This window comes from Pan paniscus, chromosome 9 (assembly GCF_029289425.2).
Source record: "Pan paniscus chromosome 9, NHGRI_mPanPan1-v2.0_pri, whole genome shotgun sequence".
In the NCBI taxonomy this organism is placed as follows: Eukaryota; Metazoa; Chordata; class Mammalia; order Primates; family Hominidae; genus Pan; species Pan paniscus.
The window spans coordinates 3899886-3924247 of NC_073258.2; the positions used below are offsets into that span (position 1 = coordinate 3899886).

The following is a 24362-nucleotide window of genomic DNA, read 5'->3' on the forward strand; positions in this document are numbered from 1 at the left end:
GGCCAGATGGAACCACCTCCTTCCTGCCTCCCACACACTCACCAGCCTCACCTCCCTCCTCCCTGCTCTAGATGCCCTGTCCTGCCCGCCACAGGGGTCTGCACCCTGTTTGTGGGCACCAGCTGCTGCTCTGCCAACTTGCCCATCTTACACCAGGCCTAGCAAACTTCTCCTGGTCCTTTAAGAGCCTGTCAAATGCCACCCTCCCCATTCTCGCCAGTGGTACCCATGACGTGCCAGTCGGCCTCCTTGGCACCCAGCACGTAACTGATCCCTACTGGGAAGTGAGGCAATCCCTGCTAGACACAAATTTGGTGGGCAAGGGAAGGGGCACGGGGAGGCATCAGAGCTGCTGGGCTCCCGTGGAAAACGTAGACAACCAGTCAACACACAGGGGGCCTCACCCTGCCCACAGCAGGTGCACACTGCTTCACAGGCAGGGGGAGCTGGGGAGTGGGCTGGGAGCCGCCCACTCCTCATCCGCCCTGAGGGACGAGGACAGCACAACCGAGTGCCCTGCACCTGTGCCACGAGTGTCAACTTCATTATCACAGGGATGGAATCCTGGCCAGGCCCCACGGCCCACAGGAATGGGGTGCTCCAGGCTCAGAGACCCCCACTCGCCCAGAGCACGCTTGCTATAGAAGTCGAGCCTGTAGACCCTGAGGTGAGTGGGCAGCAGCAGGAGGTGGCCCTCGTCTGGCACTTCCCACCACAGATCAACGCCAAGGGGTGGGGCAGGCACGAGGGGCCCAGAAATGCAAGTCCCCAAGCCCAGGCCTGGAAAATACGGTGACCAGGCAGCGTGTGGGGTGCAGGAGAAAGGCCCGCAGGCGACGCCTCTGAGGAGGGCATGGTCCTTGGACCCCACTCAGCCATCTGCACCGGGCCCCTCCTGCTCCTTGGTTCGGGTGAATGTCAGTGCTGGTTGGTCCACCCAGAGCCTAAAAGTCAAGGCTCCCAGTGACCCCTTCCCCCAAGACCCGGCCAGGCAGAGCCCCCAGTAGCCACCCGGTACAGAGCCCGGGTCTCAGCACACCTTGCTGCCCAGGGTACACACCACGGGCACCTCCTGTCACCCCAACATGCAGGGAGGGCACCACATGCTGGGGTGCTTGGCGCCACCCCCACCCCTACATTTCTGATGTGGCCTTCTGGGTGTTGAGGGGGGGCCTGAAAACTGCATTTCTAACACCGTGTTCTAACCTGAGTTCTCCCTGGGTGCTGATCCCACTTCTGTCACACGGCCTCAGGCTGAGGGGTGGGAAGGCCTCCGGAGCCCCTGTCCATCTCTCAGCACAGCCTGCACTGCCCACAGGCTTCAGCCAGCTGGAAGCTGTGGAGTGTGGCTTCTTCTCTTCTGAGTTTAATTGTCTGCCCCCCCAAACAGGTCAGCAGCCCCAGACAAAGAGAGCTTTCACCAGCCTACTGTGCCCTCTGCAGAGGCCCATTGAGAAGGAAAAAGCCAAGATGGCACAAGGAACGCCCGCAGACATCCCAGACCAAACGTCCAAACAGGCAGGTGCTGCTGCTGTCCTAGAACCTCAGCCCCACGTGGCCACCATGCTCCACTGCGCCTTGGCCCCTCCATGCGTCCAGCTCCCAGCCAAGGTGGCTTCCTCATCGCTTCCTTTGAAACCTTCCTGAGCCCCAGGGAAGGGACTCTGCCCGTCTTCCTTAGGGCCTGGCTGGGCTCCAGGCCTGCCTCTGTGTCTCCTGTGGAGCTGCCTTCGGCATTTGGCCTCAGACACAAAAGCACACACTGGCACAGGCACACACACACACACACACACACACACGCCAGTCCCCTCACACCACTGATGTCAGGCACCATTCCTGATTTGAACTCACGAGTACTGCCAACTTGCCCACATGTTTCCAAAACCTCACAGTTTCACCTTAAGATAGGACATCCTAGGCAGGGTCACCGGCCGGCACCCTTGTGTCTACTTGTGGAGCCCTCCCTGTTGAATGCACAGGTGATCGGGAGATAGGGAAGGAGCCTATGAAGAGAAAGATGGAGCCGGGTGCCCAGGGACAGGCAGAGGCACGGAGATGCACACGGGTGCCGCAGCCCCCGGCCCTTGGAGGGCACGTCCAGCAGGCCACGCTCGCCTCACACCCCCACCAGGCAACCCCACCCGGGAGGACACGCTCACTGCTGCAGCTGGCTGTGCCTGCCCCACTCCCCCGGCCCCTCATGCCCACACACGGGTGCACGCTCCCACACACATGGGCGCACGCTCCCACACACGCCCCTGCACACACCGGGCTGAGTGGTGTGGGCAGGGAGGCACCCCCGCAGCAGGTCAGAGAAAGTACAGGTGAGAAAAATGTCAAAAATGGATTTTCCGGCAACATCCCTATGGCAGCCAGCACAAAAAGAGGCACCCGGGAGCCCCATGCCACTTCTCTGGACAAGGCCACACAAGGACAGACTCCGGGTCACCTCTGCCTGGGTGGCTGAAGCCCCTGCCCAGGGCACAAACAGCCGCAGGCTGGGACAAAGACAGGCACACCTGCTGGCGGCTGAGGAACCACACCCTGTGGGTTGCGGGAGGACAAGGCAGGCTCCTGTGCCGGCAAGGTGGGGTCAACCCCGAAGGTCGAGGACACCAAGACCCGCTCCTCTCCCACAGAGCAACAGGAAGTGCAGGCGGCTAAGGAAAGCCCCACTGGGCAGGGCTCCAGAGCAAACCTGCCAGGCTGGCCCGGGACTGCACAGCCGCCTCTGCCCTGGACAGCTTGCGTGTGGCCCAGCACAGCTCGCTGCACAGCCGCCGGCCACACTGGGAGGGCAGCCACGGACACAGTCCGCCGCCTCCCCACCCTGACCTCCTGGGGGCAAGAACAGGGCAGACAGATGTGCTACACACCCCTCCCCCAGCCAGGCCGGCAGGTGTTACCTGAGCACTTTGCTGACAGCCTGAAGCACCATTTTGCAGCAGAGTCCACTTTGCGGGGACTGGCCGGGCAGGGCTTGGTCTTCAGGGAGACTGCAGTGGTCTCCCAGCATGATGTGGGCGGCGGGAAGGTGGGGAGGAGAAGCGGGGCGGGGTGCCGGCTGGCCAGCACTCGCAAATGCCTGCTGCCGGGCCCTCCAGCCTCTCGGCCCTCCACCCTCACTCCCTGGCCAATGGGACGCCTGGCAGAGACAAACAGCTGCTCCCTTTCCAGAGGCAAGGGCCGGCCAAGGCTGGTTAAATAAGGGAGCATCTGAATTGGCCTTTTCAAAGTGGCATGGCTGTCAGAAGAGGCGGTGGGGGTGGGACCAGAAGGGAGGGGACAGGGCCGTCCTTGGCCTGCAAGAAGGATCCATCAGAAAGGTCCTGGGGTCCACCTCAAGGTCCTCTGGTGCCAAGCCCCCAGGAAAGGCCTTCTCAACACAGGCAGCAGCTCTGCTGACGAGCTCCAGGTCGATGGCACTCCCCTCTCCCTTGTCCGGCCCAGCCTAGCCCAGTCAGTGCTCGGGCTGGGGACAGACAGACGGACAGACAGGTGGGCCGCCCTGCCCTGCAGTGTGTACACAGCTGGAGGCACTCAAAGTGGCTTTCCTGCTGGATGGCCCTGGAGAGAGAAGGGGCCGACCAGCTTCTGCGGTGCCTGGACGGTGCTGGGCTGAGGCTGCTGCCAGCCAGGACCACAGGGCACCCAGCCCAACAGAAATGCCCAGAGCAGCTCCCCATGGGGGCGCACAGAGCGGCACGGCCCTGGCCTTCCTTCTGGCTGGTCTGCACACAGGAGACCACCACATCCCGAAAATGCAAACACCTGAGAGGGCAATGCTCTCTCCTCATCCTGAGTCAGCGTGGACCCCACTGGCAGTGACAGCCCCCTGACAACACGGGGTCATCAGAAGCATCCCCCACCCGCATGGGAGCCATACTTCCTGTGCTTCCTGCCAATCAAGAGACCCCAGCATCTCCAGCCACTGCCCCTCAGAAGCTGTCCCAGCACCTCTGTCGGTGTGAAGCCCTGTAGGAGTCAGGACACAGCCCGAGGTACCAGCTGCTGCGGGGAGCACAGAGCCATCAGGAAAGCAGCCAGGGCAGGCTTACCCCCATCAATACCAGCCCCCATGGGAGCTGTGGTGTCTGGACTGCACACACACACACACAGCCTGGGCGCACGGGGAGACAGCACACCGACCCAACACAGACACACTCCCCAGGAGCCACAGCAGAGGCCGGCCCCAGGCCGGCCCCCGCCTCCCTAAGCAGCAGCAGCAGCAGCAGCAGCAGGCCCAACAGGCTGCAGTTTCATTTTCCCCACTAGGCCAGTCCCTAAGCCACGCTCTGAGCAGTGCGTAACCGGTCTCTACAGAACAAACAGCCCGGTGAGGCTCAGGACGTCCATGCGCCCACGGGCCTTCCTCTGCCTTGGCAAGGCCATCCCACAGCCCTGTGGTGCCACACGCACCCAGGCACCGTGCTCACGGCTGCCGGTCTGCCCTCGGGGGCTCCACCAACAGCAGGGACACAGGTGCTGGCAGGTCACCCAAGTGGCAAAGGGAGCCATAGGAAGAGCAGGCTCCAGGCCTGGGGAGGCCCCCGTGAGTAGCAGGGCTGGGAGCAGGAGGTGTATGACGCAGACCTGCCCACTCTCGGGAGGCATGGCCCGGACAGAGAAGGCCGTGCAGAGGCCCATGACAGGGAGAATGAGCTGCTGGGGGTTGGAGGGCAGAGCATAAAGGAAGCTGGGGATGGTGGAGGCTTCGGGCACAAGAAGCCAGGCAACCAGGCAAGGCAGTGGTGAGGGTGGCACGGGGGCGGGGGAACAGTCAGGACAAGGTGCCGGGTAGGGTGGGGGGAGCACACCAAGTGTGCCCAGTGAGTCTGGTCCAGGCAAGGCAGTGGTGAGGGTGGCACGGCGGCGGGGGAACAGTCAAGACAAGGTGCCCGGTAGGGTGGGGGGTGCACACCAAGCGTGTCCAGTGGGTCTGGTCAGCACACGGCAGCTCTGTGGCTTATGCCACTGTCCCGAGAGGGCTGGGCTGGCGCCAGAGGAACGTCCACATTCATCTGTGTTTGTTCACTGGGGGACATGTGCAGGGAGCAGGTATTCCTATTGATCAAAACTTAGGGAGTGGGGCAGGAGTGGGGGAGGGGGAGGGGCAGCTGGAACCCACAGACACTGAGCTACAGACACCGCACTGGGAAGAGGAGCAGACCCGGAGCAGGCTCTGCAGACTCCACGAGGAGCTGCCACAGAGGCCCGCAGGCCAGTGACGGGTGCCAGTGTGGCCTGGCCCCGCCACCCCAGAAAAGGAAGAGCAAAAGCACCTTCCGGGCACAGCCAGGGCCAGGAGCTGGCCAGGAACAGAGAGCACAGGAGCGGGGCAGAGGCACCACGCAGGGGGGAACGGTCGCAACCAAGGCGGGACGGGGCAGGGGGCACGGGCCATGTGTCTGTGTCAGAGGTTATTTTACCTTTAATCAGCTTTTAGTTTGAGAAAAGTGTTAGATTTACAAAGAACTGCAAACACAGAATCCCCGTGGCCCCCCACTCACTCTTCCTATTGCTAACCCTTGCACTAGGATGGTCTGTTTGTTAACAATGAACAAATCCACGTTGATGCAGCAAGGTCCAAACTTGACTCAGACGTCTGGATCCATCCACTGCTCTCCTCACCACGAGGCTGGGCTGTGGGTGTGGGTAGGAAGAGCACAGAGGGAAATGTCCCCCTCGTCGCCCCGTGCCCACGGCCCGTCCTGTCAGCACGGCTCATCGCGGGAGGTGCTCCCGATCTCCTGGCTGAGGCTGTGACTGCCAGGCCTCCCCACGCAAAGACACTCTCGTCTTCCCCGCCCCGCACCGCGCTCTCGAACGAAGCTGCTGCACACAGACCACACTGAAGGGGCGGGGACCACCCCTTACCACCCTGACGGAGGAGTAGCTACGGGAATTACTGGAAGTTCGGCACCAGAGAGCGGCCTCTTCTTGGTCACTCATTTATATATTCAGCCATTTGTTTATATTGGGATGAAGTCCTGGCTATTGAGGCTGCACTCCGAGCTAGAACACAACACTACTTTGTTTTGTGAATCACACTGTCCGCCCTTGGCCCTGGGGAGCTCCTGCCATCAGCTGCTGGGTCCCCTGACGCACCCCCATCAACAGACTTTTCATTTTGGGGCATGTCCTGACTTCCTGGCACTGCAGGGTGCCCCAGGCTCCTCCTGCATTCCCTGCCCCAGCCCGGGAATCAGCCCCTTCTCCAAGGACCCCTGGTTCTTTTCATTAGAAAATATTAAAAACTGGCCAGGCAGCCGGGCGTGGTGGCTCACGCCTGTAATCCTAGCACTTTGGGAGGCCAAGATGGGCGGATCACAAGGTCAGGAGATCGAGACCATCCGAGCTAACACAGTGAAACTCTGTCTCTACTAAAAATACAAAAAAATCAGCCGGGTGTGGTGGTGGGCGCCTGTAGTCCCAGCTACTCGGGAGGCTGAGGCAGGAGAATGGCGTGAACCCGGGAGGCAGAGCTTGCAGTGAGCTGAGATCGCGCCACTGCACTCCAGCCTGGGCGACAGAGCGAGACTCCATCTCAAAAAAAAAAAAAAAAAAAAAAAAAACTGGCCAGGCATGGTGGCTCATGCCTGTAATCCCAGTATTTTGGGAGGCCAAGAAGGGACCATCACTTGAGCCCAAGAGTTTGAGACCAGCCTGGGCAATAAAGGGAGACCCCATCTCTACAAAAAATGTAAAAATTAGCCAGGCATAGTGGTGTGTGTCTGTGTTCCCAGCTACATGGGAGGCTGAGGCAGGAGGATCACTTGAGCCCAGGAGATTGAGGCTGCCGTGACCCATAATCACACCACTGCACTCCAGCCTGGGTGACGGAGCGAGACCCTGCCTCAAAAAAGTAATGAATGAATTCAAAACTGAGACCTGGTCAGGCACGTTGATTCACATCTGGAATCTCAAGAGCACTTTGAGAGGCCCAGGTAGGTGAATCGCTTGAGGCCAGGAGTTTCAGATCAGCCTGGGCAACACAGCAAGACCCCCATTTCTAAAACAATTTTTTTTTTAATTATCTGGGCACAGTGGCATGTGCCTGTGGTTTCAACAACTGAGGAGCTGAAGTGAGAGGATCACTTGAGCCCAGGAGGTTGGTGGCTGCAGTGAACCATGACTACACCACCTCACTCCAGCCTGGGTCTACACAAACGAGAAACAAAAACACTAAGATCAGAGCACTGGGTGGGCTCGTTGCTAGTGGGTGTCACTGCTTCCAGGCCCTCTCAGCTGGAAGAACACGGAGGCACATGTGTATACACACATGCACTCATACGCCTCAATCTCCACCTACATGTCGACATTTGTATCTATACTAAGCTAAGCAGGGGTTCCCCTGAGGTCTCCAGCCCACCCCTGCAGCCATCACTGCCTGGACCACACTGGCCCCTCCATTTGCTCGTCTGTAGCCTCCCCTCCAACAAGGAGACTCCTGGAGAGCTTCGTGTTTTTAATCACTTTGTGAAAACAACAGAAGGAGGAGCTCAAAAGCTATGGAAGCAGCAAAGCAATGCCCTTGGCACCCTCACAAAGGCACAGGGAAAGTGGGGTCACTTAAAAGCAAGCAGGAAAGTTTCACGGTTGAGTCCAATGAAAATCAAGAAGAATAGAGGAGAGTAACACTCTCCCACTGACAATTAAAACATCCCAGAAAGACACACACATAACACAGACGAAATCACACAACACAGACGAAGACACACAACACAGACGAAGACACACAACACAGACGAAGACATACACATAACACAGGCAGAGACACACAACACAGACGAAGACACACAACACAGACGAAGACATACATATAACACAGGCGGAGACACACAACACAGACAAAGACACACAACACAGACGAAGATATACAACACAGCCGAAGACACACACATAACACAGGTGAAGACACACAACACAGACGAAGACACACAACACAGATGAAGACACACACATAACACAGGTGAAGACACACAACACAGACGAAGACACACAACACAGATGAAGACACAACACAGACGAAGACACACACATTAACACAGGTGAAGACATACAACACAGGTGAAGACATACAACACAGATGAAGACGCACAACACAGACAAAGACACACACATAACACAGATGAAGACACACAAAGACACACAACACAGACGAAGACACACAACACAGATGAAGACACAGAACACAGATGAAGACACACAACAAAGATGAAGACACAACACAGATGAAGACACATAACACAGATGAAGACTACAACCCAATAAGACAATCAGGGAAACAATGCAATTTAAGAAAATATTTGAGGCCAGGCGCAGTGGCTCATGCCTGTAATCCCAGCACTTTGGGAGGCTGAGGCAGGCGGATCACCTGAGGTCAGGAGTTCAAGACCAGCCTGGCCAACAAGGTGAAACTCTATCTCTACTAAAAATACAAAAATTAGCTGGGCGTGGTGGCAGGCGCTTGTAATCCCAGCTACTTGGGAGGCTGAGGCAGAAGAATCGCTTGAACCCAGGAGGTGGACGTTGCAGTGAGCCGAGATTGCACCACTGCGCTCCAGCCTGGGGGAGAAGAGCGAGACTTTGTCTCAAAAAAGAAAAGAAAAGAAAAGAAAAAGAAAATATTTGAAAAAAGAGGCAAAATAAGAATCAGGAATGAGAGGATAAACCATTTTTGAAATGAAGTCTAAATTAGAATACAAAAACCACCATGATGTCCAAGTAGAAGATGGGAAGGAAGAATTTCTTAAAATAATAAAGGAAAGAAGAGATTTCTGCTTCCACTCATGACAGAGTAACTGACACTGGACCTCACCTCCACTGTCAACAACTACAAACTGGGTAGAATATATGAAGCGCTTGGCTTCAGACCCAGGATACCGCCGTGCAGGACGGTGGCCCCTGCGCACAGGCGATGACTGGGAGCCTCTCAGGCTGCAGGTGGGGATGGTGAAACCACATGGGGCCTGCAGTCTGGAGAAGCTGAGGTGGCAGGGATGGAAGTCTCAAGCTGCTGAGCTGTTGAAATTTGCAGGATGAGGAGGCAGTCAGGACAGAGCTGCACAGAGAAGGGACTCTAAAAACATCAACAGGGATCCAAGGAAGCTTCTGGACAAATAGCTGAGGGTGTCAGAGAGAACATCTGCAAGACCTGGCAGAGAACAGCTCTGGGAAGCGTGAGGAAGAGAGGTTCTGGAGGCCATACGGGGCAGGAGACAGACGTGTTCCCACACCCAGACTGGAGACACCTTGGGCGAATAGATGTAACAGAGATTCCACAATGGCTGTGCCATGGGGACTGGGCTACAATAGCCCAGAGTGAGGGGGTTCTCTGGACCTGGCATAATAAAGCTTAAAAACAAGCCTCAAACGGATCCTAGCTAACCAACAGCAAATTAACAAACCACACTACTCTTTAAGGGAGGAAAACAGAACTGAGACTTTCAACAACATTGCTACCACAATACCTAGTGTACAAAAAAATTACTAGACAGGTGAAGCAGAAAAATGTAACTCATAACCAGGAAAAATAAGTCAACAGAAACAGGCCTAGAGATAACAAAGATAATGAAAGTAACAAACAAAGACTTTAAAAGAATGAAATAAATATATTCAACAATTTATTTATTTATTTAGACAGTGTCCTCTATTGCCCGGGCTGGAGTGCAGTGGCACAATCTCGGCTCACTGCAACCTCTGTCTCCCAAGTGATTCTCCTGCCTCAGCCTCCAGAGCAGCTGGGATTACAGGCAAACGCCACCAAGCGCAGCTAATTTTTGTATTTTTGTAGAGATGAGGTTTCACCATGTTGGTGGCTACGCTGGTCTCAAACTCCTCACCTAAAGTAATCTGTCCGCCTTGGCCTCCCAAAAGTGCTGGGATTACTGGCATGAGCCATTGTGCCCAGCCAATATATCCAAAGATTTAGAGGAAAGGTTGGACATAATCAACAAGGCAATTAGGGCTCTGAAAAAATCGGAAACTCCACAAAATAATAAACAAAAATTCCTGGAACTGAAGAATACATCGAAAATGAAATTTTTGAGATGAAATGAACATCAGATTAAACAGTGCTAAAGAGAAGATTACAATAAAAACATCACTTATAAAAACGTGTAGAATGCAGCTAAAGCCGAGCTGAGGAAGAAATCTACAAATGTTCATATTAGGAGAGAAGGCTTAAAATGAGTGATTCATACATCCACCTTCAGAAGCCAGAAAAAGGAAGTGCATATTAAATGCAAAGTGGAAGGAAATAACAGAAATCTATGAAATGAAAAATAGACAAATGAAGAATTAAACACAAAGTTAGCCTGGAAAACTTAAAAAAAAAAAAAAAAAAAAGATCAATTTCCCAAGCAGACTAAGCAGAAAAGAGACAGAGAGCCAAGAGAGGAAGAGGGCATAAATTACCGATATCAGAAATGAAAGGGACATTCCTACAGATCCTACAGATATTAAGCGGGTAACAAAGCACTATAGGGAACTGAATGCCAAGAGAAAATGTAGATGAAACAGACAAATTTTTCACAAACACAAGCTACCAAAACTGACATACAAAGAAGTAGAAAATCTGAATTTATAATTAAAAATCTTTCTACAAGGAAATGGTGGGTGCAGGTGGCTTGCGGATGAACTCTACACACGATACAAGTAAGAAATAATACAAACCATACATATACTCTTTCAGAAAACAGAGGAGGAGGACCAGCATAATGCTGCTGCCAAAGTGAGACAACAGCATTCCTAGAAAAGGGAAATTACAGCCCAATATCCTTCATGAATGTGGATGCAAAACTCCGTAATAAAATAGTAAAAAACTAATTCAACAATGTATTGAAAGGATAATACAGCATAGCCAAGATTCACCCAGTAATGTAAGCTTAGCTAACACCTGAAAATCAATGTCATTCACCACATTAATAAAAGGAGAAAAAAATATGGCCATCTCAATTAGATGCAGACACAGCACATGGCAAAACGTGTATGCAAACTCTCAGCAAACCAGGAACAGAAGGGACCATCCTCAGCTGAGAAAGGACACCTATAAAAAATCTGAAGCTAACATCAAATGCTGCTGATGGAGTAAAGATTTTCCCCCTAAAATCAGGAACAAGGAAGGGGCTCTGAGCACTTCTCACTCTCACCACTCTTATTCAGTGTCACTCTTATACCAATGGCACAATGAGGCCACTGTAATGAGGCAAGACAAAGGTATACAAGGCATAAATACCAGAAAGGAAAAGGTCGTCTTGTTTGGCAAGTAACATGGTTATGTAAACAGAAAAGTCTAAGGAAACTGGGGCAAGTCTGCTAGAACTAATAAGTAAATTTAGTGGCATCACAGGGCACAAGGTCAATAAAGAAAATTAATTTTATTCCTATATAATAGCAACAAATAAATGGAAAGTACAATTATAAAACTGCTATTTACAATATAATTTTTAAATTTAGGAATAATCTTAACACAAACGTACAAAACCTCTCACTGAAAAGCACAAAACAATGCTGAGAAAAATTAAAGACCTAAACACATAAAAAAATTTGCCATGGCCATGGATTAGAAGACTCAATATTGTTAAGATGTCAATTTTCTTAATTAAATACAATCCTATCAAAATCCTGGGATAATTTCTTATTTTTAAAAGAAATTAACAAGAAGATTCTTGTTTCTTTGTTTGTTTTTTGTTTGTTTTGAGACGGAGTTTCACTCTTCTTACCCAGGCTAGAGTGCAATGGCACGATCTCAGCTCACTGCAACCTCTGCCTCCCGGGTTCAAGTGATTCTCCTGTCTCAGCCTCCTCAGTAGCTGGGATTACAGGCACCCGCCACCATGCCCGGCTAATTTTTGGTATTTTTAGTAGAGACGGGGTTTCACCATGTTGGCCAGGCTGGTCTCGAACTCCTGACCTCAGGTGATCTGCCCACCTCGGCCTCGCAAAGTGCTGGGATTACAGGCATGAGCCACCACGCCCGGCCTAACAAGAGGATTCTTAAATCCACGTGGAAATGCAAAAGGACTTTGAAGGATCCAACCATTCTTGCAAAAGAAGACCCAAGTAGCAGGACTCACACGAATTTCAAGACTTACCTTAAAGCTACAGTATTAAACACCAAAATAAACATAAATAAAACAGAATAATGTTCAGAACTAGACCTACACTTACATGGTCAACTAGACGTCAATAAAAGTGTGAAATCAATCTAAGGGGGAAAGGAAAATGTTTTAAATAAATAGTTCGGAGAAAACTGAGTATCTCTGAAGAAAAAGAAACCTTCAATCCCTACCTCACACCAAGACGGATCAGAAACTCAGACATAAAAGCAAAACTACAATGCTTCTACAATAAAACACGGACAGTATCTGTGCCAAGCTCAAAGTAGGCAAAGATTTCCTAGAATGTAAAAAGCACTAACCAAAAAGTGACAAAATACATTTCATCAAAATTTAATCATACACACACTTCTATTCAATATACTGTTAAGAAAAATGAATAGGCAAGCCACGGATGGCATATATCCAACAAAAGACTTCTAGCTAAACTATAGAAAGCAGGTCTACAGTTCAACAATAAAAGAGACAACTCAACATTTAAAAAGGGCAAAAGACTGGAACAGACATTTTACATAAGAAGACAAATAATGGCTGATAAGTACAAGAGCAAGTGCCACGCCCTCCAGAATGGCTAAACCTGCACAGACTGAGAACACCCAAGGTGTGGAGGAGGCAGGAACCAGGAGACTGATGCGCTGAAGGCAGGGCGAGGAACTACTGAGGAAAAAGCCACAACTACTGAGGAAAAGGGCTGGCAGTTTCTTGGAAAGTTAAATATGCATGTAGCATTCCATAATTCCATGGCTAAGTACTGACCCAAAAGAAATAAAAACATACATCCACATAAAGGCTCCTACAAGAACGTTCACAGCAGCAGTGTTCACAATAGCCAGAAACTGGAAACAACCCAAAGTCCATGAACAGAAGAACAGCTCAACAAACGACAGTATATTCATATAACAAAACACCACTCAGCAACCCAAAGCATAAAACCACCACTAAGATGCAATGCACAGCTAAGCCCCACAGATGTGATGTCAGTGGGAAAACGCCAGAGACAAGAGCGGGGACCATCAGATTCCATGTATCTGATGTTCTAGAAAAGGCCCAATTAGTCCTTGATGAAAATAAATCAGACAGTGGCTGCCTGTTGGGAGGGGAGGTGGCAGGCAAACAGGGCTGACTGGTAAGGCATGTGGTGGTGTTTTCTGGGAAGACGGAAACGTTTTGCATCTTGACAGGGGTGTGGGCTACAGGGGAATTCATATTCATCAAGACTCACTTAACTGAATACTTGAGATCCGTGCATTTCATTGTTTGTAAATTGTATGTCAACTTCTGAAAAACTAAAAGTTTCTACAAAAGAGGAAAGAGAGAAAGCATTTAAGAGAAAATGGCAGACAAAATTAAAGGAAAAAAAGACTTGCAACTACATATGGAAAAGGCACATGTCACCTCAGATCAACTCACACCAAGGCGTTCTAGTAATATTACTAGACTTATGACGAACAGAAAGTCCTTTGATAAAAGCTAAGTTTGCATACAAAGGAAAGAAAATTGTATTTCCATTAGACACCAGTAACACTTTAAATCAAAAGGCTATTGTCATGGACGGAATTCCCACGAATTCACAGCTTGAAGCCCGTACCCCCAGTGTTGTGATGCTATTTGGGGATGGCACCACTGGAGGTAATCAGGGTTAGATGAAGTCATGAAATAGGGTGGGGCCCTCCAGATAGGATTACTGGCCTTATACTGAGAGGAAGGTTCTAGGCAGAGGTCAGCAGTAGCTGCAAACAACACAAAAAGACAACGAGATATTATGCACTTCCTGTGGTGGAACACAGCCACCAGCGGAGCCAACTGGCCTCCAAAGAAGAATGAGAATGCGATCAAGGTCTAAATCTAGCTGCCAATTTACAGGAAATAAAAATAATGTTCTAAACAATACCACAGCATGCAATTAGCAAAATTCAGACCCTGGGAGACATCACAGGAAGAGCAGGCAGGCTCCACTAACAAAGTAAGTGGATGGGAAAAAAAACAAACAGGAAGGGTGGAGTGGATCCAGAGACATGGGGCGGAGCCTGCAGCCTGGTCACCACTAGGCACCTGTGCCCGTCACCTCTGGTCCAATGTCGCGCTCCAGTGTGTAAGGTGCTGTCCCTGTAGGGGCTAGCTGAGGGTGGCCCTGGAATTTGTGCTATTTTTGCAACTTCTTATGAATTTATAATGATTTCAAAATATAAAGTTAAAGAGTTTCAAAATCTGTCATCCAAGTGCAATGCATGGACCTTATTTGAATCCACATTCAACACTCTAAAAACAAGTCATGAGACACCAGACAAACATAAAGGCTTGATACTCAATGTTATGAAGAAATCACTACTTTTGGTATGATAATGAGACATCTTATGTTTAAGGAAAAGAATCCCTCTCCTTTACAGACATACAGAATAGTCACAGATGAAACATGTTCAGAATTTCCTTCAAAATCATCTGGGTGATGCGGGAAAATTACAACTGAGTTGGGTGTGGCTTTGAACACACGTACCCACCAAAATCACTCACCCTTCTTTTAAAATCAGTTCATGAATCCAATCTCTATCAAAGACATGCACAGAATTTCTCCAGAGAGAAGCTGCCCCGTGAACACCCCAACTAGTCTTTTCCCTAACAACAGCTTTCCATCGGTTCTCCCGGCTCCTCGGAACAGCAGAGCTACCTGAGCTTAGCGATTTATACTCCATCGCAGCGTCGCAGCCATGGTGGGGGCATCATGGGGCCACAACGGAAGAGCTCTACGGTCAGGTGTGGCTCGAGGATGTGAGCTCTTCTCAGCAAGGGTGCACGCACAGCACTGCTGGCTCACAAAACTCATGTGCATGTGTGCATGTGTGTGTGTATGCATGTGCACGTGTGCCTGTGTGTGCATCAGCACAAAGCCAAGAGGTCAGAGTGTTTTGCTTGTAATCAAAGATCACCACGTGTTCAAGGAAGAAAGGAAAATAATCCCTTCCTAGGAGTCAAATCGATCCACAGGAAAAGTCCCGTAAATGGCCGAATGGCAGAATTAGTAGATGACATTTTAAGTCAGGCTAACTGTGTCCCACCCATCCAGAAAGCCAGAAGAAACATGAGACGTGGTAAACAGAGATAAAGAAGATTTTTCTTAAAATCCAAACTGGACTTCCAGATGTGGGCATGAAGATGTCTGAGATGAGCACCATGGGGACCGCTGCAAAGCCAAGGTGGCTGAACTCAAAGACACAGCAGCGGCAACTCTGCAGAGGAAACCAGAGCAGAAAAGGACTGAACATGAACAGCCCATGCCTCAGCTCAGGCCACCTAACGAGGACAAGCCACAGGCTGGAAAACATTTTTTCAACACACAGATCTGATAAAGGACTTCTATCTAAAACAGATAATGACCTCTTACAATTCAATAACAAGAAGGCAAGTCACCCAATAAAAAATGGGCAAAAGACTGAACAGAAACTTCACCAAAGAAGAGATATGATTAGCCGAATGAAGCACATGAAAAGATGCCCAACATCACTGGCCATCAGCAAAATGCCAAACACGAGCACAGGATGCTGCAGCTACGCAAGGGATAGCTGCAACCACAGGACGGCCAGGCCATGTGCCCACGGGATGACCACAGATGAGCATGCCACATGCCTGCGGGATGACCACGGGACGGCCACACCACGTGCCTGTGGGATGACCACGGGATGAACATGCCACATGCCTGCAGGATGACCACAGGACGGCCAGGCCATGTGCCCGCGGGATGACCACAGATGAGCATGCCACATGCCTGCGGGATGACCACGGGACGGCCACACCACGTGCCTGTGGGATGACCACGGGATGAACATGCCACATGCCTGCAGGATGACCACAGGACGGCCAGGCCATGTGCCCACGGGATGACCACAGATGAGCATGCCACATGCCTGCGGGATGACCACGGGACGGCCACACCACGTGCCTGTGGGATGACCACGGGTTGAACATGCCACATGCCTGCAGGATGACCACAGGACAGCCAGGCCATGTGCCCGCAGGATGACCACAGATGAGCATGCCACATGCCTGCGGGATGACCACGGGACGGCCACACCACGTGCCTGTGGGATGACCACGGGATGAACATACCACATGCCTGTGGGATGACCATGGGATGAGCATGCCACATGCCTGCCACGTGCCCGCCACTGTGCCAAGAAGCAGGGCCCTGAGGCTGCTGGTGGGGATGCAAAATGGTGGAACTGGAACTGCTTTAGAATGCAATTGGGCAGCTTCTACAAGCGTTAAGCCTATATCCACCTATGGTCTGAGCACTGCACTCTCAGCTACTTCATGGAAAGCACACATTTCTATTGAGACCTGCACACGAATGTTCACGGCAGCTGCAAGTGTGCTGGTCAGAAAGGAGAGAACCTGCACACCCACCATGGGGAGGCGACACAGTGTGGCCTTAGCATCCACGGACCGCGCCTCAGCCACAGACAGGAGTGGCCTGGGAGACACGCGGAACACGGAAGACTCCTACAGCAAGTGTGCTGAGTGACGGAGGCCAGGTGAACATCAGGTTCACACTGTGATTCCGTTCACGGGAAATTCCAGGAAACATAAAGGTGTGACCACAATGACAGAAGCTTGTCAGTGGTTGGGAGCGAGGAAGTGGGGGAGAGAAGTGTCACAGAAAGGCAGGAGGAAACTGGAACCCCAGGGTGATGGGTGTGTTCCTCTCCCTGGCTGTGGCTTCAGGGATACACATGCATATGTCCACACTTGTCAAGCTGCACCCTTTAAACACAGGTGGTTCACGGTATGTCAAGCAGACTGCAGTAAAGGTTTAAAAGAAAAGCAACTCCTCTGGGCTCCTGGCCCAGTGCCTGCCCATTGTCCCCATTAGACTAATGGGCATCTCAGACTTGAGGCATTCCTTTCAGAACTGGCTCCTCGGGTGTCCTCTGCAACTCCAGAGACACTTGCTCCATCCTCCCACTGCCTCAGAGGAATGCGGGAGTCCTCCCTGGACCCCTCTCAGACCCCACATCCATCCATCAGCAGGTCCTCACGGCTCTACCCACAAAACACGCCGGGGGGTGTCTCTTCCCCCTACGTCCCTCACCCACACACCCCCGCGGGCCTCCTGTGCCACTACCATGGTCTCAGGCAGGCCCCCTTGTGCCCCCACCCTCCAATCCACTCTCCACATGACTGGGAGTGTGATCCTGGCAAGTCAGCTCTGATCCCACCCCCTGCTGCTCAAAGCCCCTCACGACTCCTGCGCCATGCAGCGAATGAGCCTGAGTGCTCCCCACTCCGCCTTTGTGCCCTCCCCACTTCCCCTCGCTCTGGTCCCTCGAGTCTCCTCTGTGGCCTGGGCACCCAGCACATTGGCACCGCGGGGCTGGCCACCTGTCCTTTGCTGTGGCTGGAGCGCTCCTCCTCAGACATCCCATTTTCCGGTCAGCCACTCATTTCTTCCGTCTCTGGCTGCCCTACCTGGCGCTCCTCAGTCTGCGACAGACAGGCACATCTGTCCAGCACTCCTGTTACAATGTAAGGCCTCTTGTGTCCACTATATTCCCGGCACCCGGAACAGGAGGGCAGGGGTCTTGTGTCCACTATATTCCCGGCACCCGGAACAGGGGGACAGCAGGCAGTCAATATTTGCTAAATGAACGGAAGAAATGCCAAGTCAGCATCAGAGCAAGAAAGCAGCTCTCAAAGCAGAGAGGTGCTGGGTGAGTGGAGGGCAAGCGAATGAAACCTGTCTCCCCTTCTCACCCACGTTCTCAGTCCATGCCCGTGCCCTGCAGTTGCACAGTGACATCCAGGGCGATGCTAACACCCAGGGTGCCAGGGGATCCTCAGGGGGGCTGAACCTCTCCAGCCAGGTGTGATGTCTGCACGAAACACTCTGCCCCGGTGCTTGCCAGGGCTCAGTCGCCCACACTAGGGCGGACGCCAGCACTAAATGCGCACTCAACTAGAAGGGAACCACAGCCCCGGCACTGGCCATGGTGGCGTCTGGGGGAAGCAGACCTCGGGACTTGTGGCACCTGTGCCAAAGGAAGGGACTGGGGGAGAGCCAACCACGTGCCCTGTCTGTTGAACGTGGGATCTGGCCCAGTTGAAAAGGGCCTGCGGCAGGGTGGCCAGCTAGGCAGTGAGCGTCGGGTCTGCGGCTCTTCCCGTCCCTCCAGGCTTGCCTCCCGCCCCGCCACCCCGCAAGTGCACATCTGCACACACAACCACCTCCTGTGGCTGCACTGCTACCTCTCATCTGCTTCTACCTCCTTTGATTTGCCTCCAACCCCACTGCGCCTGCCATGGAGATGGGAGGCCAGGGGACGAATCCTGCACCCCTCCACACCCAGCCAGAACCACCACCGTCTCTCTGTGCCTACAGTCAACCCTCAGCCCAGCCATCTGTTCATACTTGTGGTCTTCCTCGTGCCTGATCCTGCACTGGACGATTCCGGTGACACTGAGCATTCATCGCTAGCTGCAATTGTGTTAAGGGACAGAGATGAGGGTGCCGGACAACTGTACATGAGGCGGCTGCTCTGGAGATCCCCCAGGGCTGCTGCTAGACGCTGAAGCCCCAGCCCTACCCAGTGCACAGATACACAGCTCCACACATCGCTGGGCTGGGGTCCCATCAAACCTCAGCTAGGAAGGCCTGTTCCATGGATTACCCACGTCCTCCTCCAGCCCACCCAGGCCAGGGGCCTCAGGCGCCACCAGAGGGAGGAAGGCCTGATGGTCAGCCCCGCAGTCAGCCCAAGGTGAAGATGTGGCCTCATAGGTCCACAGGCCCTCGAACTGCAGTGTCCTGCCTGGTGCTGTAGGGAGACGGCCCTGCTTTTTGTCCCCAGGCCTGGGCCCCCATGACTCCCACCAGGCACGACCTGCTGGATCCTGGGCACCTGACTTTGAAAAGCCAGCATCCGACACCCTGCTCTCCTGCAGATCCTTCTATGAGCAGATGGATGCCTGCTCCAGGCAGTACCACACGGCCAGGCGAGGACACCCTGGCAGCCCCCAGCGCCCTGAGGGAGAAAATGTGGCACCACAGGACATCCTGGGTTCCATCCCAGCTCCCCCACAGCCCAGGTGGGGCCATCAGGCCAGAGTGCTGCTCCTGGGGAGCTCCAGGCACAGCGTGCCAGGGCGCTCCGGGCAGGCTCCCCTCTGAGCTCAGGTCACACGCCCTCTGCTCACGGCGAGCCCGCCACAGCCCGGACCTGTGGCCAGTAAGCCCAGGGTCTCAGCATTTGAATGTCCAAACCCTGATAGGCTGCGGGAAGAGGCGACCAGGGAAGGGGAAGGGCGTGGGATGAGGGAGGCCTCAGGGGTGAGGGGCTCAGGCGACAAAGAGGAGGAGGGCTCTGGATGGCTGGAGAGAGGCATGTGCAGAAGAGAGCTGGGGAGGAGGCTTTAAATCCACCCACCAAAAGCACAGTGAGGCGGGGTGCGGAAAGTGTGTGAGGTTCGGCTCTGGACTCTCGCCAAGGCACAGAAAGCTGAGGCTGCCCAGCCTGCAGAGCCTGTGGAGAAGGGATGGGGAGGGGAAGGCTGGCAGCCCAGAGGAGGCAGACGGAGAAGTGGACAGATCCAGACAGCCCTGGGCCGCAGCCAGACATGGGCGCGAGGCTCGTCTAACAGGGCTGGAGCCAGGCCCTGGCCCTGACCCGGACATCCTGGATGCCACACCATGCACACTGTCACCTCAGGTGGCACTGCTCATCCCCATGTAGAAGTATGGAATCCCTACCTAGGCCCTGTCCCACCCTGGAGACAGAAATGAGGCAGCCCCAGGTCAACCGAGAGACACCCCCAGACAGCTCCTTCCTCTGGCTCCAGACTGGGCCCTGTCCAGGTGACCGCACACATGGTCTGCAGTGCCGGACACAAGGGCAGATGACCAACACCACAGAGGCCACAGGAGCCCACAGAGCCGGCTGCCGCACTGCACAGCTACTACCGTGGGTCCCCAGAACAGTGGGCACCCCAAAGCAGAGCCCCTGCGTGGGCACAGGTGTCCCCCACACACTCTCATACATTGATGTCTACAAACGGCCACATCTGGGGCAACTTCACAATTGGATCGGGTTCCTGGGGCAAGATCCACTTGTCAGGAGAGCACAGACAGTGGCAAAGCGGCTTCTCAGTGCCTGTCACGAGTGAGCACGGCCAGCACGCTCTCCAGAGCACATGGGAGAGTCTGGTGAGGGGCCCTTGGTCTCCAAGGACACATGGCACCCGCTGGCCCTGTGGGCTCCTGGACTTCACTGGAAGTGGCAGAGGTGGCTGGCAGGCGCTGGCCAGGGGCGCACCCGGCTGGGGTGTGGGAGCCACTCCTCGCAAGCCGCTTGCCCGGGAGAGCACTCTCAGGAAGAGGTCCAGAATGAGCGGCAGCCTTCTGATTGCCAAGAGAAAGCGCCACCCGCTCAGCCCTGGCTGGGGCAGCTCGTTCCTGCCTTCCAGTCACCAGGAGCCCACAGCTGAGAGCCTGCAGAAAAGGAGATGCCCCCAGGCAGAAGGAGGCCAGAGAGCTCAGGGGATGCAGAGAGGGTGACTGCCTGGCCCGCCCACCCATGATGGGAGCAGAGTGCTCCTAGAACGGAGAGGAGACTGGCAGGGGCAAGGAGGTGGGAGGGAGCAGCCTTCAGCTGCACTCCAGATAGCATCCGCTGCCCTTTCTCAGCAGCTTACGCAATTTATAGCTGAGAAATGGCCCATGAGGTCGAAAATCACAATGACGGCTGCACCAAGGGGGATGTCAGCCCTGGGAGGGCGAGAAGAAGGGAGGTCTGGACTCAGGAGGCAGTTTTCTGGGGCCGCCAGGGCCTTGTCCATGGAAGGGCTCACAGCACCTGCCCACTGGGCAGCCCACACGGCTGGCGGCTCCTGGCACCCACGCTACGCTCTCAGCTGCCCCAGAAGCTAAGACTGTTAAACAAGTGGCACTGAAAAACCCCAGGTGACAGGAGAGCCCCATGTGTGAATTCTTCCCCACAGCTCCCTTCAGAGTAGACTCAGCCAGCTACAGAACTCGAGGTGGAGGCTGCAGCGAGCGGGGAGAAACCCACGCTGTGTCTGCACTCACGCGAGTCCAAGACAGCCAGGGCAGGGCACTCTCGGGACTCCCAGAAGACCCCCAGGGCTTCCGCAGCAGCTGTGTCACGAGACATCTGCGGCACAGAGTGCCTAGGCTAGGCCGGGGACCTGCTCTCCTGACCACACACCAAGCCCGGCAGCCACCCGAGGGTGAACTGAGGGGAAGGGGACTGCACTGGGGCACGGACGCCAGGCACAGACACCGAATGGCTGGCTTTATTAGAAGACTCTAGGCAAACCGTGGAATAAAATGCGAGGGAAGGGAAAGAGACTCGTTCACGGAGAACCTTCTAAGTGCCAGGCCTCACATGAACATTGGCGTGTGCTTCCCAGGCATCCCCCAACTTCAGCCAACAGGCCGCTGCAGGGCAGACCCGAACAGACGTGCACAGCCTCACCGGACCCTCCGCTACCAAGGAGTCCTTTGATTGGAACTCAAGGCTGCCTCCCTCTAAAGCACGGTCCTGTTGCAGAAAAAACAAATTTAGCCACCCCAGCCCAACACTTTGGGAGGCCTAGGTGAGAGGATCACTTGAGGTCAGAAGTTTGAGACCAGCCTGGGCAACATAAGGAGACCACCCCCCCCACCCCATCTCAAAGAAATCTTCAAAATTATCTGTGCATGGTGGTCCACCTGTGGCCCCAGCTACTTGAGAGGCTGAGGTGGGAGAACTGCTTGGGGCCAGGAGTTCAAGGCGACAGGGAGCTATGATTGCGCCACTGCACTCCAGCCTGGGTGACAGTGCAAGACCCTGACTCTCTAAATAAATAAATGATAGTTAAAGGAAACACAAATGTGCGTTTTAGGAACCAAACACATTGCCTTTGAACTTGGTTCCAGGACCCCCAAAAATGGCTTTTGAAGCAAGTAGCCCCCGAGGTAGGGATCGGCAACACTACCCAGAAAGGAACCACGCCCACATCAAGCTAAAGGTTGATCTGAAGGGGCGCTCTTACAGGGCCTGCCCAAAGAAGGGAGTAGCTGGATTCTGAGAACAGCCAGTCCAAGAGCAGCGCTCCAGCCAGCTCTGAATAACCAGGCTTCAGAACCCCTCGACTTCCTCAACTGGCACCCCTGAGACCTGCCCCTGCCCATTTTACTGATAAGGAAGCAAGCTCAACTGGATATTCATACAGGGTCCTGGCATCCACTGATGGCGTTTTCGGATCTAGAAAAGAGACCCTGTACAAACACTGAAAAGTAACACTGGAGGTTCCAAGCCTCCCTAGAGTCCTGGAATACCACCTCTGTAGCGGCAGGGGCAGAGAAGGTTTAAAAAAAAAAAGCCGGGCGCGGTGGCTCACACCTGTAATCCCAGCACTTTGGGAGGCCAAGCAGGGTGGATCACAAGGTCAGGAGATCGAGACCATCCTGGCTAACATGGTGAAACCCCGTCTCTACTAAAAATACAAAAAATTAGCCGGGCGTGCTGGTGGGCGCCTGTAGTCCCAGCTACTTGGGAGGCTGAGGCAGGAGAATTGCTTAAACCTGGGTGGCAGAGGTTGCAGTGAGTCGAGATTGCGCCACTGCACTCCAGCCTGGGTGACAGAGCGAGATGCCGTCTCAAAACAAAACAAAACAAAAACAAAGAAACGTCTCAGGAGCCACCTGAGAAAAGCTGCTCTGTGACTTCGGACAGTCAGGAGCACTGCATGGAGCCTTGGACGTCCACGTGGAGCCTCCATACTGTGCATCAGAGGCAGGGAAAACTGGAGTTGCCAAGCAAGTAAAACCCCGGCTGGAGTCGGGGAGAGACCACTCAGGACACACATGTCCATCGGCAACACAAATCAAAAGGAGACCACAGACCATGAGGAAGACGCAGTCTGGACTAGGAGGGGATGGGCGGATGGGGCAGGTTTCTGCAGGGAGAGCCACTGGTGCAGGGGTGAACATGGCCCCCTAAGCCCCGCACTTCCCCTCACACAGCAGCCAAGGCTATTTCTGTGCTGACCCCCGTGCTGGCAGCCTGGCTCTAGCCTTCACACGTGACTGTCCCCCAAGAGGGGACAGCAGCATGTGGAAGGGGAAAGAGCTTATTCCTACATGCCCGGCCCAGAGCGCAGCACAAGCCCATCCTGCCCTGGTTCACCTCCTGTTCCCAGGGGGGCACTGCCCTCCTAGTTCCCAGAGCCCAGTCAGCAGAGGAGGAGGCAGAGGAGGAGAAAATGCCATCAAGTCTACCCCAAACCCACCCCTGCTCCTAGCAAGCTGGCCAACAAGCCTCACACCAAACAGGAAAGCGCCCGAAACACAACAGCTTTCTTCCACGCCACCCTAGTAGGAGACAGTGATAGCCTCTCTTCCTAGTGCAAGGGGCCTCTCTGCCACAGCTGACCTGGAGGTGCCAACGTCCATGGGGCCTGGACAGGCTGTGGCGCTGCCAGCATGCAGAGAAAGATTGAAGCAAGCCAGGGCCATCCTAGCCCTGAAACAAGTCTCGGGCAGTGCCACAGGGCTCGTACCCTCAGACAGTATGCCTTCCAAGCACAGCACAGCCCGTGGGCCAGGGGACATCCAGGAAGGAAGACAAGGGGGGCCAGGCTGGGGGTCAAGTGTCCTCCTGGGGTAAGGGTGATCAGAGACTGCCAGGAGGCCAAGAGCCAGGTGGAGGCCATGCAGAAGGAGCCACCTGGAGCCATCGGCGGGAGGGCCGGGGGCCGAGACTTCAGTACAGAAAGAGCCACCTGGAGCCATCGGCGGGGGGGCCGGGCGCCGAGATTTCGGTATAAATTTAGAAGGCAGAGTAATGCACCACCGCACCTCCAAAACTGTCCATTTCAAGCTCAAGTCAAGCCAAACTCTGAACAATTAAAGTGGCTACTGGAGCCTGCCTAGTCATTCTCCCGGCCCCCAGCCACCACTGACTGCGGGAGGGCAGGGGCATCCAGGGATCTCTGACCCCTCTCCCTCCTGATGCCTGCATTTCGCTCATCCAGGAAAACCCCTGGGCTGGGGGGCAGGTAGGACTTAAGAGCCCCCATCTATCATGCTGCTGAAAAAAGTGGAGGAGCCCCCACACTCACCTGCTCACAGCAAGGCGGTGGGGCGTGGACTGATGGTTAAAACAAACAAGAGCGCTCACGATCCCTCAGGAGCTCACAGGCTCAGAAAAGCCAGGGGATAGGTGAGACCCTGCCTCTCTGTCACTCTGC

The 24362-nt window shown here is 53.9% G+C and overlaps 1 protein-coding gene across 4 annotated transcripts in view; it reads right to left on the reverse strand.

Moving 5' to 3' along the window:
- Window positions 1-24362, reverse strand: part of MOB2 (MOB kinase activator 2) — a 71273-nt gene that overhangs the window by 14566 nt on the left and 32345 nt on the right. The window contains exon 2 of one of the 4 annotated variants that reach the window (XM_055093958.1): window positions 17583-17753. The exons of 2 other annotated variants lie outside the window; for them this stretch is intronic. Coding sequence is in view for 1 of the 2 variants with exons in the window: in XM_003805501.5 (XP_003805549.1) it covers window positions 2907-3016 (110 nt within the window). In the remaining variant the exon portion in view is untranslated. Of the gene's footprint in view, window positions 1-2906; window positions 3258-17582; window positions 17754-24362 lie in introns of those variants that run through there. One more of the 4 variants, XM_003805501.5, reaches the window with a different exon arrangement.